Source organism: Oryza glaberrima, chromosome 1 (genome assembly GCF_000147395.1).
Source record: "Oryza glaberrima chromosome 1, OglaRS2, whole genome shotgun sequence".
Classification (NCBI taxonomy): Eukaryota; Viridiplantae; Streptophyta; class Magnoliopsida; order Poales; family Poaceae; genus Oryza; species Oryza glaberrima.
Genome location: NC_068326.1, coordinates 5,030,935 through 5,050,001, shown reverse-complemented (window position 1 = coordinate 5,050,001; position 19,067 = coordinate 5,030,935). Strand labels below are relative to the sequence as shown.

General features: G+C 43.2%; 3 protein-coding genes across 9 annotated transcripts; all 3 read left to right on the top strand.

Moving 5' to 3' along the window:
• Nucleotides 1-483: 483 nt before the first annotated feature.
• On the top strand, nucleotides 484-5,565 carry LOC127762707 (uncharacterized). Of its 7 annotated transcripts, XR_008015545.1 has the most exons (7): nucleotides 493-922; nucleotides 2,105-2,222; nucleotides 2,318-2,570; nucleotides 2,672-2,739; nucleotides 3,250-3,359; nucleotides 3,822-3,917; nucleotides 4,069-5,565. XR_008015545.1 is itself a non-coding variant. In XM_052287200.1 (4 exons), the coding sequence occupies exons 1-3, from the start codon at nucleotides 576-578 to the stop codon at nucleotides 2,519-2,521; spliced, it is 669 nt and encodes a 222-aa protein (XP_052143160.1). In that variant the 5' UTR covers nucleotides 492-575; the 3' UTR covers nucleotides 2,522-2,570; nucleotides 2,672-3,211. The 7 variants fall into 7 exon arrangements, 1 of the variants encoding a protein (XP_052143160.1); XR_008015547.1 differs by having other exon boundaries at nucleotides 484-922; nucleotides 2,318-2,552; nucleotides 3,822-5,565; XR_008015543.1 differs by having other exon boundaries at nucleotides 3,822-5,565.
• A 2,231-nt stretch (nucleotides 5,566-7,796) lies between these two features.
• On the top strand, nucleotides 7,797-10,299 carry LOC127759920 (protein BZR1 homolog 2). Its single transcript, XM_052284132.1, has 2 exons — nucleotides 7,797-8,224; nucleotides 9,185-10,299. Exons 1-2 carry the CDS (start codon nucleotides 7,934-7,936, stop codon nucleotides 9,989-9,991), a joined length of 1,098 nt encoding a protein of 365 aa, XP_052140092.1. The 5' UTR covers nucleotides 7,797-7,933; the 3' UTR covers nucleotides 9,992-10,299.
• A 1,067-nt stretch (nucleotides 10,300-11,366) lies between these two features.
• Nucleotides 11,367-15,472, top strand: LOC127754770 (aquaporin NIP1-2). The gene is made up of 5 exons (XM_052280346.1): nucleotides 11,367-11,585; nucleotides 12,555-12,779; nucleotides 14,047-14,253; nucleotides 14,342-14,403; nucleotides 14,761-15,472. The coding sequence occupies exons 1-5, from the start codon at nucleotides 11,436-11,438 to the stop codon at nucleotides 14,972-14,974; spliced, it is 858 nt and encodes a 285-aa protein (XP_052136306.1). The 5' UTR covers nucleotides 11,367-11,435; the 3' UTR covers nucleotides 14,975-15,472.
• The last annotated feature ends 3,595 nt before the right edge of the window (nucleotides 15,473-19,067 follow it).

Here is a 19,067-nt window from a genome sequence, read left to right as displayed (position 1 = left end):
AGAGTTCATTTGCGGGTGCACGTGCAGTGCAGTCTTTTCGAATTTCGAGTGATTGAAAAAGAAAAACACACACGACCAAATGAGAGAAACCTAAATGTACAAATTCGTGAGAATTCTGTGGTGTTTGAATCTCCTGAGAATGAAGACGAAGTTTAAATGTTTCACGTAAAACGATGTAGTAATAACATGTAATTAATTAAATTTTAACTATTACAAATTTATAAAATGGATTAATCTGATATTTTAGAACAACTTTCATATAAAAAGTTTTCGTACGAAACACTCTGTTTAGCGGTTTGAAAAACGTGCTACGAATATCCAAAAATTAATACATCCTTTCCAGAGGAAACGAACAGGGCCGAAGACTGCACGTTCCATGGGCTTCACGGCATTAGGCTAGTAACAAAATACCGGCCCATCTACGTGAATGGGCCCTGGAGTTCAGTATACCGGCCCATTCGTGTACATGGGCTTCGATCTAGGCCCATCCAAACTAGGCCATACGGATTTTGATCGGACGGTTCAGATCACACCAGATCTCTTCCCCGTCTCCGTCACCCGAACCCTCTCAACCCATGGCACTCTCCGCCGCTCGCCGGCTCTCCTCCGCCGCCGCCGGCGGCGACGCCGCGCGGCCTGGGACGCTCTCTTCCCTCTTCGCGCCTCGAAGCTCTCCGAAGCCTCGCGCCCTGCGGCCGGAGCCCGGGGATGGGCCACCGCAGGAGCGGAGGAAGCCGAGGGCGAGGCCGAGGCCGAGGTCGAGGCAGCCGTGGGGTGAGGAGGCGGCGGCGCTGCTCCGGAGGTTCTACGACGGCGGGTACCTCCCGGGGCCTGACTTGTCGGTGGCGCCGCACGTCTTGTCCCCCGACGTCGTCAAGGGCGCGGCCGAGCGGTTCGGTCATGATCACCAGGTCGTCGCCAAGTGAGTGCCGCCTCTCCGATTGCTTTGTTCCCTTTGCGCTCTATATAAGTTGTATGATTTAGCTACATCAGATGGATGCCACTAAATTACCATGAAACACTAGATTTTGTGAGTTTAATTCGGAATGCCTGTATTTTTTTTTCTGTTGCATCTCTGAACAATATGTCGACAGTGGAAGTATGACGGTCGTTAAGTATCGATTTCGACCGTCAATTATCTCAATAAATAAAAATAGGACTAACATTTCTTACACGTACATTAGTTTCAAATAATGTACTTCCTCCATATTTCACAATGTAAGACTTTCTAGCATTACCTAAATTCATATAGATGCTAATAAATCTGGACACATATACAAAACATATATAGTGATCAACGGATACATCTAGATAAGTCCAAAAAGTCTTACAATATAAAACGGAGGGAGTATGTTGGTAGCAAGTTTGGTCTAAACTCTGGATATGGTGGGTGAATTCATTGCGTTTCTGATTTCGTTAACCTGGGAGAAGATGTGGTAATGTGGCCTTATAGAAGAGAACAAGTGAACAGCTACCCTGGGGAATTACCAATGTCTAGGTCTTCTTCAATTTGGAAATGAAGAGCTTAGTTTGTGGCAATGAGTTTTACCATGTAATTGGTTCTGCTTCCTTGTTTCAAATCTTGACTTTCTGGATTGTGGTATGCCGTATGCATTGTGCTGATGCTGCTGTATGTTTTGCAGTGGATTCTAACAATGAACTGCATTCCTTTTTTTTTCCTCTTACACTTTGGAAACTGGTTAATTGCCACCTACAGTGGGGGAGCTATCAGTCCTGAGCAGATTTTATAGGTTGAACACAAAACTATACTAAAAAAAATCATGAATTAACCGTTTACTTATCTGAAACTCTTCCATTTAACTTTCCGTGCTCTGAAATGCTGTGTTTCAAGATTAATAGTGATTCCAGGCATAATACATCCTTGTGAACAACACTGATCATGCTCCCTGTCCCTGCATATGCTACATGAGCTGGCCATGCTTGATATTTTGTTGAACAGTTCCTTTGGTCTTTTATGTTTGATTTTAATATTCTTTGGTAGTAGTATGTAAGGCAAAAAAATAAGTTGAAAATAACATTGAAGAACTATCTTTATCACCCAATTTCTCCGCTGTTGAAGCTGAACCTTGTGTGTGCACTGTAGATGGTTGTCTGGAAGTGACTTGAAGAAGGTTGCGTTGTTTGGTTGTCCATCTGTTGAGCGAAGAACAGTTTTTGCATCAAAAAGACTACGAGCTTTCTTTAAAATCCAGGAAGCTAAAGTAGGTATCATGTAATTGTCAATTTAATCCTATGCGAGAATTACTTCTGTCAAAACATGCTTGAGGTTAACGTTTTGCTCGTTGTCCTCCTTCAGATATGCGGCTCTTGTAAGATGAGAAATTCATGCCAGTTTGTTAACCAGGAAGTATCTAGGCATGATAAAGTGATCCTGTCAGATACTATGAGAATTCTTACTTTATTCGTCCTGGATACATGTCCTCAGCAACTCAAGGTTACTCCTGAATTGAAAGCTAGCATTTGCAAGCTTGTCAAGGACACCATAAACCTAAGCCACTAATTACTAAGCAGATCATTTGTAACTGTAGAAGGTACTTGAAGTATACCAGGTAGACAAGCATTCATGTTTCGTACATTTTATTTACTTGATACTATGTGACAAGGGCTAAAACATAATTATAACATGTTTTTTTTCTGGTGCTTTTGCCAGAGAGGTGACCAAATTTATTTGGATCAAATGGATGAAGCTCATATTTTGTTTGCAAATACTACCTGAAGGTTAGAGCGCTGACCTCGCATATTTATATTGTGTGTAACTTCTGTTGAGGCAGGGGTATGTGAACCTGACTGAGTAGCAATTGACGATAGCTGTAAACTGCCAAGCTCATACTGTTTGATTACATTATTTGATTCCTTTAAGTCAGTTCTGCATATTTATGAGGTTCCTTGTCTCTTAAGTATCTTGTGTCAGCTTGACGAGAGATACTCCATAGATTTTTCTAAGCTCCTTTGCTTTCAGAAGCCATTGTCTGTTTCAATGACCTTATAAATATTTATGAAGCCATTGTTTTAATGACCTTATATCAAGGAAAACATAAGGATATCTTGTTTCCTGTTTCCTGTGATTTGTTATTTTGCTGTGAACTCGTAAAAGTTTACATAACGCCGTACCATGATATCCTTTTTTCTTTAAACATCACCAACGCTTCCACATTCCAACACATGTATCACATACCATCTGATTACTTGTTTTTTGCACTTAAGCAACTCAACCTGATTGCACCGCAGAAGCAGATGCGCTGAAGCTAAGATGCAGTGGTTCACCCAGGAATCTTGCATCAGTCAGACTCCCCATGTGATGTTGTTTAGCTAGCTGTAAACCATTTAGTTTGGACAAGGTACCGTACCCCTATCACTCAATCTAACTCTTACTCTTTCTTTAATAACCTGTTCCTTTCGTGATTAGAAAAAGATCAGCCAATGTATGCCCTTAGCCGGCAATGCATCTGCCTTCAGGTTTTGTTGGCCATATTATATTCGAAGCACTATGGTTCATGTGCCCCTGAAGCTCCAATTGGCATGGATCCCCTTATCCTATCAGCGCATGCTAACTTGGTAAAATATGATGCAGTAGAAAAAGGGAGGCCCTTTTCAGACCAATGCCCCGTCACTTTCTACCTTTACCTTGTAGCCACGAGCTTTTCTTCTCCTTCATATGATGGAGATTCTTGTGCTGTATTCTTGTCCAACCATGGAACACTGGGTCTTTAGCAACCATTGTCACGTAGTGATGTAGTCGACAGGATCAAGAGTTCGTTTTCAGACTGACTGGAAACACTGATCTTTGGTGTGTTGTGCAGGGAGAGGAACAGTTTGGCTTCAGACTCACTGGACTGCTTCTCTGCATGGCACCTCTCTTGTAGAATAATCCAGGATAGCTGGTCTCCTGAGGCGAGGTCGGTAGGTCACTTCATCTATGTGATAATGTGAACCCTTCCATATTGCCGCCTGATGAGAACTGAATCTTCTACGGAAGTGATGCTCTACTCTCTACTCTGTTTTTTTTTTCCTTTTGGTTTCTTTTCCCTAATCTCTTGGACAGTTCAGTTTTGATGGATTCTTCTGGCCTCGTGTTGATGATCAAAGTATTCAAGTCGTCGTCTCGTGCTGATGGCTGCTTGCTTGATTTTAAACTTCGGCTGAAACTCGGAGCCTCTTTCACATTTGTCCGGTCAGCGATTGCTTTTCTTCTCTCCCCCGGTTTGCCGCTTGCATGGTAGTGCCTGCCACTAGTAATCTAATAGCATAGGTCTTCTTGTTAACTTCTCTCACATAATAAGTCAAGTAGTAGTACTTCAGTTAAGCAAGATTGATCATGTCAGAAAGCATGCTATTTGAACGTTTTGAAAGGTTGAATCACAGGAGCGTGATGCATGCATCTCACTGATGCAGCAGAGAATCAGGTTATGTAATTTTTTATTCTCCTGGAAGAAGTGTAGAAAAGTCCACAATCCTTCAGTTTTGATCGTAATCAATCTACCATCAAGCTTCTAAAAAAATTGTATCATCAAGTGGAGCCCTCTATTAAGCTGGCTGGTTGGATTAATTAGAAGTGCATGTTGACAAGGCGGCAGAGTATTCAGCTGGAGAAATCCTTTGTGTACGCAAGTAGGACGTTTTTTTCCCCCTCTTTTTGAGGGAAAGACGCAAGTATGTTTTCTCGTTGCCTCTTCTATCGAATCACGGGAAAATTAATTCGGGTCTAAAAGCTCATTCTGCCTGTTTGAAACTTGAAAAAAAGAGAAAATGTACTGGTTTCTAAAAGAATTGAATTAATTTTGTTCCGTGAAACTTTTCCAGAGTCATGTGAAATGAACTGTTTTTCCTGGTGGAGTTGAATTCAGTAATACTAGAAAATTAGCGCGCCACTTGGCGCGCTCATTATAGCCCGTGTGTACTTGCTAAGTAGTTTCCAAAATTCATGTCTATAAAAGGTTGGTAAATGAAATATTCAATGGTGTTATTAACCGATGCAACAAGTTAAGCTAAATTATGATGAGCACACTAACCAATTATGATGCAAATGTCAGTAAATTGCGCCACTTTTATAGATCATTTTCTTTTGTCAGGAGGAGAAGTACTCTCGAAATAAACTACTGAGCAGGATTGAGACCAAAGAAAAAACTATGTATCAATGCAGAATTGTTTTCATGATTATAAATGTTATTAGAAAGGGTATTCAGAAAAAAAAAATCAACTTGAGTTTTGTCAAGAACCATTCCTGATTATGTTCTTCTAGCGCATTAATATTTCTGTTCCAAATTATGCTAACTGTATATATACTAATAGCTCTAACTCATGTATAATTCGATTGCTGCTACGATGGAATCAGTAATACATAACTTAACTGATTACTAATCCATATAAGAGTTTCATAACTTAGCATCAAATTCTGCAATTTCTAGTTGTGTTTCTCCTGGATTTCTGCAGAAGTAGTATAGTAGCAACAGAGCAATTAATACACTATCCAACAAAATAGTCCTAACTGTGCTATCAAATGCAACTCTAAGAAAGAACAAGATATATTCTTTCTTGGTCATTTCATCGAACACCATGAATGCACAGTTCGCACTACAAATCAGCAACCACACGTTCAGGAAAATAAATTGAACAAACATTACACTGTAGCTTGCTCACCACTACCGGCCATGGCGACGACCGATAAGCGCGCTCTGCTGACCGCCGAGAATGGCCATGGCGGCGGCGGTCCAGTCGCCATGTCGTTCAACACCAATGCCATCGTCCTGCTCGCCCTCCTCGTCTGCGGCCTTGGCGCGGTCACGCTCCACGTCGTCCTCTAGTGCGCGCTTCGCGTCACGTCGTAGGCTGGGATCCCTGTCGTTGGCTCGCCGGCACCGTTACGGGAGCGGGAGGCGTCGAGATGAGATCGATTGGAAGGGGAAGAGGCATGAGGTCGATCGATCCTTCAGGAGAGGACGAGAGGCTAACTTTTTTGCATTTTACTCCTTCGCTAGATCATATTTTACATTTTAGTCCTTCGCGGGAAGAGCGTATACACGAACCACGCAGCGCCACGTGGCCTCACTAATCGCACGCTAATCTGCATAGATTTCGATATATAGAGATGGCTTTTGCCCTTGAACTTATCTGGAGTGCTGCTAGGATAAATAAAAACTTATATTTTCTGCCACGCTATATTATATTGGTGTTCTTCTATAAGGTCTTGTTTGGTTAATCCCGGTGAGACCTCTTCAATCCCCTTTAAACCGAATAGGGCCTAATGAAGATGAAGATATGATCACAAAGTTAAGGCGCGCAAAACAATGATTCAATGAAGATATTAGCACATGATTAATTAATTTTAAATTACTATAAACTTGAAAAATAAATTCATTTATATTCTAAAGCAACTTTTATATTTATATCTAGAATTTTTTTGCAACATACTCCCTCTGTCCCATAAAAATCAACTTAATACCGGATGTGACACATCCGATTTTAGATTCGTATTTTATGGGACAAAAAGAGTAGCGTTTAGCAGTTTAAATAGCATGTTAATGAAAATCGAGAGAAAATCTATATCTTAATCGAAAATAATTCCACGTAAACCGTCGACGCTTACACACTTAATTATCTCATGCCAGGAAAAGTCGCTCTCCAGTAGGTGACACCCCAACTAGGGCCACCACTAAGCTGTCACCCATGCATATGTAAACGCATGCTTTAATTAACCCCGTATATTATGTTCGAGCACTAAGCTATTTTTACCTACGTTATTCTCTTAATCAATCACAACAATTTTCCTTTTAATTGTGCATCTACTTTCTCTGGTTAACATATCACAATATTTTTATAATCATTTTTAACTACTTTCTTAATAGCTATAATTATCTTAAAAAATATTTGTATTTTGATACGGAGAGAGCACTATGCTATCCAAACCACCCGTTGCATCGTACATGCCCAGACCAGAAGCCACCAGTATGAGGGTATCAGGGTCGTTGAGGTCTCTCCTCCTACACTACACGGCTCGTGGGGGCCATGGGCCGCCGGGGATCACGTGGTGGCAACTGGCAAAAAAGCCCACATCGCGCGTGGCGCGGACCAATCGCCGGGCCTCCGTGCGGCGGGGGGTCGGGTGGGGGTGGGCCCCGGGCCCCCACGCTCACGTGCACGCCGCACGCCGCCCCGTAACCGCGTTCCGCTGTCCCCCCCCCCCCCCCTCACCCCCGTTTCCCCGTCACCTCCACGTGGGCCCCACGATCCACCACGTGTCGACGCCACCCCAACCCGCCGAGCACGAGCACGGAGGTCACTGACATCCTGGCCCCACCCCATCCTCGCACGCCGAGGTGGGGAAGGAGGAAAAAAAATAAAAATAATCGCACGCGCCAAAATTAAAATACTGGACGGAGCAGTAGCACAGTACTCGACGTCCGAGCGAGAAAAAAAAAGAGAGGCGTGGGTTGATCGCAAAAGCAATAGGCTCCTCACGTGTCCCGCTCGTGGGGCCCACCGCGCATGGGTGCCCACGTGCAGCGTCGTTGACGTGGACCGAGCCGAGGGGGGTGGGGCCCACCCCGGCGGAGGGAGAGAGACACGCTTCGTGGTGGGTGCCCCCCACGCACACCCTAGTGGCTAGTGGTGTGGGGTGGTGGTGCGAAATGACGAGACTACCCCTGGCGGGGTTAGAGCAGACGCGGCGCCGCGGCGGTGGCATGTGCGTAAATAAGCGGAGATCGAGGGGTAATACGGTGGCGAGGCAACCCCCGGTGCTTTGTCAAAGCTCACGCCACTGCAGCCTCCGCTACCCACCCACAACCTCCTCCCCCTCCTCCGCCTCCGCCTCCGCGTGATCTCTTCTCGCTTCACGCTTCTGTCCTCCTCTCCGCGGCGGCGAGAGCAAGGGCGAGGCGGGCGGCGAGGTGAGAAGGTGGGGGTTTGGGTTGGTATGGCGACGGGAGGAGGAGGAGGAGGGGGAGGGATGGGGGGAGGAGGTGTCGGAGGAGGAGCGGGGGCGGCGGGGGTGGGGGTGGGAGGGAGGATGCCGACGTGGAGGGAACGGGAGAACAACAAGCGGAGGGAGCGGCGGCGTCGCGCGATCGCCGCCAAGATCTTCGCCGGCCTCCGCGCCCACGGCGGCTACAAGCTCCCCAAGCACTGCGACAACAACGAGGTCCTCAAGGCCCTCTGCAACGAGGCCGGCTGGGTCGTCGAGCCCGACGGCACCACCTACCGCAAGGTACCCCCAGATCTCCCCCCTCCCCTCCCCTCTCCGCCCCACCGGATCCGCCGCGCAGGCCGCCGCCGCCGCGGCGACGATGTGAACTGTGATTCCGTTTTTTTTTTTTTTTTTTTTTTTTTTTTTTTTTTTTTTGCGCCGTGGAGATGCACGTGGTGGCGACTGGCAAAGGTGGGGTGAAGATGCCGCCAGTCTGGACCCGCGCACGGGTGTGGTGGGTGGGTGGGGCGCGGGTGGTGGAATTTCCGGGGGGAATTTTCGCGCGGAGAGCATTGCAGTTCGCGGATTCGTGGAATCCTTTGCTAGGGCGATTGTTACCACCACTCCACCCGGTGATTCCCGCTTTGCTTTTGTTTGCATAAGCAAAAGCGGCGGATCCTGGCTCCTGATTGGCCGATGGGATTTGTGGTGGAGCGGGGGATGCATGAACTCGGGGCGTGTGTGTATGTGTGGATCGGATCGGCCTTATGCTTGCGTGATGTTGACCTTGTCTTTGCCCTTGGATTTGGGGATAGATATGCGCTTGTGTTAACATAGTGGTTTGTAACGACGATTGACCGTGAGTATCTGCTCTTCAAGACTGGGCATTAGCATTTGTGTTGTTGCATTAGCAAGCGTTGCTAGGTTGTCTCTTCAGAATTTCATGGCTACTGCTGATTTGCTCTTCTAGAACTGAAACAATACAATTAGTACTACTTTCGAATCTGCTGATGATTGTAAATTAATGAATCATAAGGTCATTTTTAGAGTTGAGTTGAACAATGGGGCATTGGAGTTGCATGATCTATAAAATCTTGGAGGTTGTTTGTGTTGTTAGTTCACTCACCTTGTTCTGTATCAAATGTGCTTGTCTGCGTCCCAAACATCCTGAGAAACAATGCATTTGACTTAATTTCAGCTAATTGAATAATTTGATGAATGATTTTATTTATGTGTAACCGATTGTGCCTTTTTCCACAGGGATACAAGCCTCCTGAACGCATGGAAGTGATTGGGTGCTCCGTATCACCAAGCCCGTGTTCCTCGTATCAACCAAGCCCGCGGGCATCATACAATGCGAGTCCTACTTCCTCCTCATTCCCTAGCGGCGCATCCTCCCCCTTCCTTCCTCACCCTAACAACATGGCCAATGGTGTTGATGGTAATCCTATCCTCCCATGGCTTAAAACACTGTCCAATTCTCCATCATCAAAGAAACATCCACAGCTTCCCCCACTATTGATTCACGGTGGTTCCATTAGTGCCCCTGTAACTCCTCCATTGAGTTCACCAACTGCTCGCACTCCTCGCATGAAGACAGATTGGGATGAATCAAATGTCCAGCCTACGTGGACTGGTTCGAACAGTCCCTGCGTGGTGAACTCCACGCCGCCCAGCCCCGGACGCACAATGCTTCCGGACCCAGCATGGTTAGCTGGTATCCAAATATCATCAACAAGTCCATCATCACCGACATTTAGTCTTGTGTCATCAAATCCATTTAGTGTCTTTAAAGACGCTATTCCGGTGGGCAACAATTCATCGAGGATGTGCACGCCAGGGCAAAGCGGCACATGCTCCCCTGCGATTCCTGGCATGGCACCACACCCAGATATTCATATGATGGATGCGGTTTCTGATGAGTTTGCATTTGGAAGCAGCACAAACGGTGGCCATCAGGCGGCTGGTCTGGTGAGGGCGTGGGAAGGCGAGAGGATCCACGAGGACTCGGGATCGGACGACCTAGAGCTGACTCTTGGAAGCTCTAGGACAAGAGCTGCTGCTTAACAAAAAAAAAAAAAACTAACCTGGAGGCATTCTTGTCTGTAGCTTATTTGTTCGTGTTCATTAGTTTCTGAAAGAGAGACCAATCGTGTGGTTCCTTCAGATAGCTTCAGTTGTGATGATAATTGTGTTATTTATGTGAGACACGAGCTAGAGAGAAAGGGGGCTTTAATTCGGCCAAACCCAGCTGTGATATGGTAATCTCAGCTGGCTGTAATTTTAAAGCCCCCCCTTTGTTGTGACAAATGTAAATTGATGTGAGAAATCATGCAAAATTCATGGAGCGTTCAGCTCAACGAAGCATTCATTTGCGTTCCGTGCACGGACAGCAAGGCATCCACATACTTTTGCCGAAGCCTGCTGCTTTCCTCGAGCTCCACGGCGGCGATGGCGGTGGTGGTCGACGGCGTCTCGCCGCCGTGGTCCAAGGAGGCCGTCGTACACCTCCTGTCCGGTGAGCTGGTGGTGGTGGTGATTGACTATTGTATCATCCTTGCCAACTCGTGCACTACAGGGTCATTTTCAGGCTTAATTGAACGTGCCATTCGAAGTCAGCAAATGCAGCTATGAGAGCACACCTGTGCCGTCCTTTTCCACTGCCTTCAAAACCAAATCTTGCCCTTGAAAAGCCAGACCACACTTGTACTGTCTGTTCTCCGTGTGAGCATAACAGCAGGAGTGGTCGAGTACCTGATAGTAGTAGTAACAAAAATTTTTTTAGACCCTGGGATTTGACTTAATCAAATGAAGAATTCAGTAGCCCTGATCACGTAAGTATTAGTGTCACAGCTCACCAACCCTGCCTGCTGAAGAACGGCTTGGAGGAGACAGAGACAACTAGGGCAAGTGGTTTGCCAAACTTGCGCAATGATTCGATCAACCGTGTTCTGATTGAGTCTTTGGTTGAAAGGTAATTTGCATTTTCAGAGGGTTAATCTTGACTTGTGGTGTTCGAGAAACCGCCCCTGATTTCTGAACATTTAGTACAAGCCAAGTAATTAGAAACATATTATAGAACTTTAGTTGTGCTGTTGTCTTCAGTCCATAAGCCAAGCACTAGTCTCCGAGCTGTCTCCGAGTAGGCTGGACTGCTGTATATGCATATGAAAAGTTCGTTTGTTTTTACATGGATGGTTTGTCATGTCCTGAAAGTCTGAATTTCATCTGTTTTAGTACAAAAAAAGAGAATGACTTGAGAGTTGAGATGAATTCAATTAGGTAGGAAAAACGTACCAGCAAGACTATATTTGCCAGATTCTGATTTTAAAATTCGTGTTAATCCAACTTCAGATGGCTTTCGTCTTTGCACACGCCTGCCTGCATCAACACACTCATGGTGCTATAAAAGTCTAGAACATGATGCAGCTGGCCTGGACTAGTCTTTCACTGTCTTTGTGCTCTCAATTCTCAACAGATTGATAGCTTTGCCATTGAGTCAGGGAGAGAGATGGCTGGGAGAGAGGATGGAGCAGCAGCAGGAGCCATGGAAGAAGGGCAAGACAGCAAGGAGGTGAAGTGTGAGAGTTCAGAGGATGGAAGCAGCAGCAGCAGCAGATGCCATGGCAACGACGTGATCTCCGTCCAATTCATGCAGAAGGTACGTATGGTGATGGTCGTTGCGAACTTGCGATACACGGTCTCCTGGTACTACCCCGTTGCCGTACCTGAACTCGCAAACTGAAACTCTGAACTTGACACCCGTGTCAAAAGCATATGGTTTCTGACTTTCTTCTCCATTCCTTTTCAGCAGCAGTAACACGTTTATAGTAATTCCGTTGGCGATTACTACCATCTGTGACTTTTTGACTGTGGAGTAGATTTCTTCATGTAGACTAATTCAGAAACAGCATTAGAGATTCCTAGTGACTGACTGACTGACTGACTAATAGGGATGAAAGCGGTCAGCCTGCTATCCCGTATAAGAGCCCGAATGCTAGTTCATTTTCAATCCACTGCTACAAAAATTAGATGCAAAAAATACAGTTACAGTTGTGGTTTAGGGGACAACAAGCCTGCAAGCCCGCCCTGCTTTCATCGATCCCTACTGAGTAGTACTGGCTAACCGTTGCTCTGAATATTTTCGCAAACTGAAACTCTGAACTTGACATCCATATGCGACTAATTCCACTGGGGATTACTGTCATATGTGACTTTGTGAGTGTTCATTTCTTCATGAAGACTACTAACTCAGAAATGGCATTAGACTATTAGAGAGGGAAATATACGGTGGAAATCATATATCTAGTAGAAACCTGAAAATTACCGTTGGATTGAAAAATAAACGTTTGAGATTCGTCCACATCATCAAGAGTAAAAATTTTACTCCTAGGTTTACTCATGAGTAAAAATTTTACTGGACGTGGACGAATTTCAGACATCCATTTTCTAATCCAATGGTAGTTTTTATGTTTCTACAACATACGTGGTTTGCGCTACATATTTTCCATATTAGAGATTACTCGCCTGACCAACTGTAACTATGATTGATCCTTCTAGATCAAATTTTCAACGAACATTGATTGCTGACACAGATCCATGGTGCATGTGCATGAACAAAAACCTGCAGATTCTTGCGGAAATTCTGGGGACATATTTCATGATATTCGCCGGGTGCGGCGCCGTGGTGGTGAACCAGAGCACCGGCGGCGCGGTGACGTTCCCGGGGATCTGCGCCGTGTGGGGGCTCGTCGTCACGGTGCTAGTCTACTCTGTCGGCCACATCTCCGGTGCCCACTTCAACCCCGCCGTCACCGTCGCCTTCGCCACGTGCGGACGCTTCCGGTGGAAGCAGGTAACAAAGCATTTTCTTGGATCTGGAAAATGACATCCCAACCAACGACAATTTTTTTTCTAGCTTTCTGTAGCACAAACGGAGTTATCAGTGGCACGTAGATTGTCCGACAAAAACAGATTTTTGGTTTCATGGTTCGCTTATTGGCTGACCAGCCGCAACCAAAATTTAAATTCAAAAAAGTTGATTTAAAGGTTTTTGTTATATACGTGTGTATAAAAAATATACAGTATACAAAGTTTGTATACGTGTATATAAAGTTTGTATACATATATAGTATTAAGAAATAAAAAACCGAGAAAAGAAAAAAAAGGAAAGAAAAAAAGGAAAAGAAACGAAAAAAAAGAAGGAAAACAGGAAAACCATATGTGGGAATCAGATCTACTTTTTTTTTCCATTGCATAGGAATCGGATAGCATGTTTTTTTGTCGTTGTTTTTCCCCCTTTTTAAGGGAACCGGATCTACGATTTTTTTTTTCGCTATTTTTTTCTCGAACTCTTTTTTTTTTGCTTTTCCCTGTTTTTAAGGGGAATTGGACTTCTTTTTTTTCGGTTTTTTTCGCTATTTTTTTTATTTAGACGGACGGAGGAAACGCTTTGTATTTTTTAAGTAGTAGAGATAGAGAAGAGATATATTTTTTTTAAAAAAAAAGTAAAGTAGTATAAGTAGAAGAGAAGATTACGGACAAGAAATTTTTTTTAGGGAGTCGTAGCTTTTCTCTAGGAGTCGGACCTTTTTTTTTCTTTTTTTCATGGTAGAAGTTTTTTCTCCTTTTTTTTCTCGCTTTTTTTCTCCACCGGGGAGTCGGACGTTTTTTTTTTGCCGATTGATTTTTTTTCCTCCTTTTTTGTTTTTCTCGCTTTTTTTTTCCAAACGGATGACGGAAATTTCTTTTATTTTTTAAATAGTAGTAGATAGAAGATAGATAATATTTCTTTTCTCCTTTAACATTGGTTTTTAGATTGTAAAGAACATGGATGTAAAAGTTTTTACCTGTCAATTAAAAACGAGAATTGGAAGGAGAGACATTTTGCTCCAAACATTTTCTAAGAAGGAATTGTGATCTCGTTGATTGAAAACCACACACACCACTTAACGCTGTACTATTAAGTACATCTCTTTCTACCCGTCAATTATTTGTGGTTGCTTCCTTCAATTTTTCCAGGGCTTATCAACCGTGGATCAAACGATGGATCGGATTATGTTTCGGTTAAATTTACTGCCAATAACTCATTTGTGGTGATCAATGTGTGTGTGGGGGTGCAGGTGCCATCGTACGTGGTGGCCCAGGTGCTGGGATCCACCATGGCAAGCCTGACGCTGCGCGTGGTGTTCGTCGGCGGCGGGCGCGGGGAGCACTTGTTCTTCGGGACGACGCCGGCGGGGTCGATGGCGCAGGCGGCGGCGCTGGAGTTCGTCATCTCCTTCTTCCTCATGTTCGTCGTCTCCGGCGTCGCCACGGACAACAGAGCAGTATAAGATCGAACACCAAAACTAACAAATTAACTATATATATATATATGCATGATGATCGATGATAATTTTGTGGTGTACAACACAGATCGGTGAATTGGCTGGGCTCGCTGTCGGTGCGACGGTCGCGGTGAACGTGCTCTTCGCAGGGTATGTGTTGAAGTAAATCATAAAATTTTACAGTTAACTACGTGCTGTTGATGCCGCATTAGTAGTAGTTGTTCGGTATTCTTTTTCGTTTATGCTTATACTTATCAGCCAAAGTTTGAATTTCTAAAATTAAATTTGAAACTAATTTTGTGAATTTTTTTCATCGAAGTTTATTTTTCAGCCCTTTGCTTGTAAAGCGCTAAAAACCCGTATATAAAAGTTTTATTCACAAATTATCTTTTTTTTATAAACACGTCGTTTGATTTATTCCACGAATAAGCTAAACGATGAGGCCCCTCGTTGTTGTTGCTGCTGCTGCTGCTACAGTGTGTATTGCATTGGGGGTTTAATTTGCAGGCCGGTGACGGGGGCGTCGATGAACCCGGCTCGGAGCCTTGGTCCGGCGATGGTGGCGGGGAGGTACGGCGGCGTGTGGGTGTACGTGGCGGCGCCGGTGAGCGGGATGGTGTGCGGCGCGTGGGCGTACAACCTGCTCCGCTTCACCGACAAGCCGCTGCGTGACATCGCCAACACCGCCTCCTTCCTCAGGAGGAGCTCGCGTAGGAGTTAGCGATAGATATATAGACAGAATTGAAGCCGTTCTGTCTCTCGAATTTGCAGCAAAAATCCAATCACCGTGATGCTAATGTTTTTCATGCCCGTTGCAAGTGTAAATGTGTAATTAACGGCCCAGGCAGGCAGGCAGGCGGACCGGCCCATCCTTCGGTTGATTTGGTGAAATTTGGGCCGAGGCGGAATGAAGTATCGGGCCGTGATGTCAGAGATGCGGTGGGCCCATAGTGGGCTGCGCGAGCGGCTAGTGGGGTCGTCGTGCACGTACGTCGGTTGCACGATTCTCTTTTCTTTTTATTTTTACCGAACTAGGTAAAAACCCAGAAGTTGCAACGAATATTATAAAAGAAAAAAAAATACAGTATTGTCGGTCGATTAGATATATAATGTCATCTTCAAAGGCAGCCATACTAAAATATGCTGCTATGCTGGTGGATCATCTATTCTTATCCTCTTCATATATTTCCACAAGTTATATGGTCGGACAATCGTTGAACACTTCTAATTCACCTGATACCCACATATATATTTGTGTGTGAAACCCCTTGCAATTTCTAGAGTTAACAATTCTCTTATTCATTCATGTGTTGTGGGGCTTATGGCCCCCACATGTTAGTTTGTGGTATTAAAGGCAGACTCGAATACCACACTAGCATCACTTAAAGCAGTATATATACACCAAAACATACATATACTACACTCGGACATATAAGAATATATAATAATACATCATTTGACACGATCTCGAAGATAAAAAATCAATGGTAGATTCATATCATCATTGAATTCTATTAAAAACGCACCCACGTGCAAAACATAATAACTTTGGTTGGAGGTTCCCCAGTAGAATTCAATAATTAATGCGTCTTTGTTTTGTGTGGATATTTATTAGCTTGTGTTTTCTTTAGCTTTGCTGGTGTGTTTTTTAAAACTTGTTTTTTATGCTAGTTTGTGTGAATTTGTATAATAATTGGCTATAGCTCCTTGAGCAAAGGCTGAGATTTTATTCCATTATCTAAAAAATGCAAAACATAATTGTGAGCATAAGAATCTTAAACCTGGTTGGTGGTGGAGTCACTCCATCAACGTACCAATGGTGCTTCCTCTACACATTTTTTTTTCTTTTTCTAACTTGATGATTGGATAGATTATATATACTAGATAGATACCCCGCGCTTTGCTGAGTGATATTTTTATTCTACCAAACAGTATTTGGTATATATTGAAGTGTTATTCTTGCTTTGAATGAGGAAATAATATGGAAAAGAGACATGAATGATTAATCTAAATGGACTACATGAAAACTTGATAGCCAAAAAAGGCACATTCAAAATTATACATACAGTTGATCTCAAAGAAAACAAAAACAAAATCACCTTCAATTGAGATCGATGTACATACAGTGAGATGTCAGTGCTGTAGCCACTTGTAATTATGAATTAGAACTTGCGCAGTGTGCAAAAAAAGTTATCTGAGGCTAAATTAGAAAAATAAAGATCAGACATAATTTGAAACAAAGTAGGATATATTATAAAAATAGATGCACAACGGAGACACGATTTTTACGTGGAAAACCCTTATAGGAAAAAACCACGGGCGCTGACCAACAATAATCACTATAGAGGAGTTGGATACAAACGCGGGGAATACATTGGGCTGTTGCACCCTTCTTGTGCGACTTACGAGGGATATATATAGGAGAAATCTATGAGTCCTAGTGGGGAAAGATTTAAGAGTCATACTAGGAAACTAATCATAATAGTCAAGTTCTATTAGTAAACTTATCCGAATATATTGCAGGCCTAAATTTCGGATCACATATTTAACAAAATCTCCACCTTGATACGAATTTCCCAACATAAAAATCTTCAATCTCCAAACAACCTCACATATGAGATAAAATCACTGTGCGGCAAATAGCCTCCATGACTATACTGTATCACCCTCGATCCAGAAGAGGTAGACTATACTTCAAACTCGCCATTGGGAATAAATCCTGAATCTGCTAGTATAAACCGGTGTGAACCTAGCAGAGATGCAAAATTGATGCACAAACTTTAAACTCGCCATGGGAATAAAATCTTGAATTTGCTGGCATGAATTTCTGTAATCCTAGCAGAAACGCGAAACTCTTGTGCTCAAAACGGAGTACTTAGATCTCCTTATTAACCTTCTGATACACTAGGCAAACGGACGTAGCAATTCCGCCGAAAATTTGACCACCCTCATGTGATTTGGACAGGAACCTTCCAACTCCCTCTCGATGATTTCGCTTGTGTGTCCTGAAACATGTATGCGCAACTGATAGATTGGTGCACGACAGTATTAGCATCTCCTCATCCCGCTTCAAATCATCACTTGCCATAATGAGAATTTGTATCTCAATCTTGAAACGGTAGATCAAATTTTAAACTCGTCTTGAGAATAAAATCCTAAATCTGCCGGTATAATTCGTTGAATCTTAGCAGAAACGCGAAACACCTAGATGCATAAAACGAAGTATTTTGATCTCTGTGCAGAACCTGGTAGACTTGGCTTTGTGAACATGGCAATTGAATTGATTCCCTAGTATACACAAGCTTGGGTGCGTATAACAATTTCCCCTCCGAAAAAATCAGACTAGACAGGAGCTCGCGGTTAATTTTGCCCCGGGAATCGTGCGTGATTAGATGGCCTCCTGCTTTTCTTGCGCTGCTCTTTCTGCGATGGCTGTGCAGCGGCTACTGCTCCTTTTTCCTGTGCAGGAGGACGGCGACGACTCGGACTTGCCGAACCTGCCGATTAGTAGGGCTGTGTTTACATCCGAGGGTAAAATTTTCTGGCGTATCACATCGGATACACGGATATACTCCTTTGTTTTTTAATATATAACGCTGTTGACTTTTTCTCGCATGTTTGACCATTCGTCAAAAGAATTTACGTAATTATAATTTATTTTGTTATGAGTTGTTTTATCACTTATAATACTTTAAGTGTGATTTATATCTTATACATTTGCATAAATTTTTTGAATAAAACGAATGGTCAAACATGTGAGAAAAAATCAACGGCGTCATCTATTAAAAAACGGAGGTAATATATTTGAAATATTAAGTGAAGTTTAATAATAAAATAAATTACATAATCCGTCTGTAAACTGCGAGACGAATTTATTAAACCTAATTAATCTGTCATTTAAATGTTAATGTAGCACCACATTGTCAAATCATGGAGCAATTAGGCTTAAAAAATTCGTCTTGCAATTTACACGCAATCTGTGTAATTAGTTATTTTTTTGGTCGATGTGACAGGGTGAAAATTTTTGGGGTGAGATCTAAACAGGGCCTAGATCGATTCTTCAATCGGGAGAAACACGCCGGCCGCCAGGACTAGTAGATCTAATCTTCAATGCTTTAATACCACTTGTTATAAAAATTGATGTATAATGGAGACACGAATTTTACGTGAAAAACCCTTATGGGAAAAAATCACGGGCGTCGACCGACAAGATCACCATAGAGGAGTTGGATATAAACACAGAGGATACATTGGGCTATCGCACCCTCCCTGTACGGCTTACAAGGAATATATATATGGGAGAAATCTATTGAGTTTTAGTGGGGAAAGACTTAAAACATATTTAACAAGATAGATTTATGCCGGAATATAAAGTTGAATGCAAAGTCTCGTACCCACAAATCTATCCTAACAAAATATTGTTCTATACAATCTGGCATCGCTGCAACCTAAGCAAGTTAAAAATAGGGTGAATAGCCAGTTCAGTCCTTCAACTTTTGCTCAGAGGTCGAATTAGTACTTCATGTTTTATAATGTCCAAATAGGACCCTAAAGATTATCATGCGGCTTAATATAGTCCTTAGACCCACTTAAAACGCCACATGGACATGCCACGTCATTTGTACATGTAAGATAACATTTAAATATCCATTTTAACCTTCAATTTTCTATCAAATATAGAAAACAAAAACAAGAAGAAGCAATCATAAAACAAAAAATGTTAATTTTTTTTATCTATCAATGCTACATATTTTTGCCAATGGTCAAAAGCTTTTTTTTTTGTGTTTTCTCAATAGTTTTTCTTTATTTCCTAT

Coding starts and splice junctions, on each gene's coding strand:
- LOC127762707 (XM_052287200.1), top strand. CDS start 576: ATGGCACTCTCCGCCGCTCGCCGGCTCTCCTCCGCCGCCGCCGGCGGC. Junction 923..2,104: donor GATCACCAGGTCGTCGCCAA/GTGAGTGCCGCC, acceptor TGTGCACTGTAG/ATGGTTGTCTGGAAGTGACT. Junction 2,223..2,317: donor TTAAAATCCAGGAAGCTAAA/GTAGGTATCATG, acceptor GTCCTCCTTCAG/ATATGCGGCTCTTGTAAGAT.
- LOC127759920 (XM_052284132.1), top strand. CDS start 7,934: ATGGCGACGGGAGGAGGAGGAGGAGGGGGAGGGATGGGGGGAGGAGGT. Junction 8,225..9,184: donor ACGGCACCACCTACCGCAAG/GTACCCCCAGAT, acceptor CTTTTTCCACAG/GGATACAAGCCTCCTGAACG.
- LOC127754770 (XM_052280346.1), top strand. CDS start 11,436: ATGGCTGGGAGAGAGGATGGAGCAGCAGCAGGAGCCATGGAAGAAGGG. Junction 11,586..12,554: donor CCGTCCAATTCATGCAGAAG/GTACGTATGGTG, acceptor AAAAACCTGCAG/ATTCTTGCGGAAATTCTGGG. Junction 14,404..14,760: donor GTGAACGTGCTCTTCGCAGG/GTATGTGTTGAA, acceptor TTTAATTTGCAG/GCCGGTGACGGGGGCGTCGA.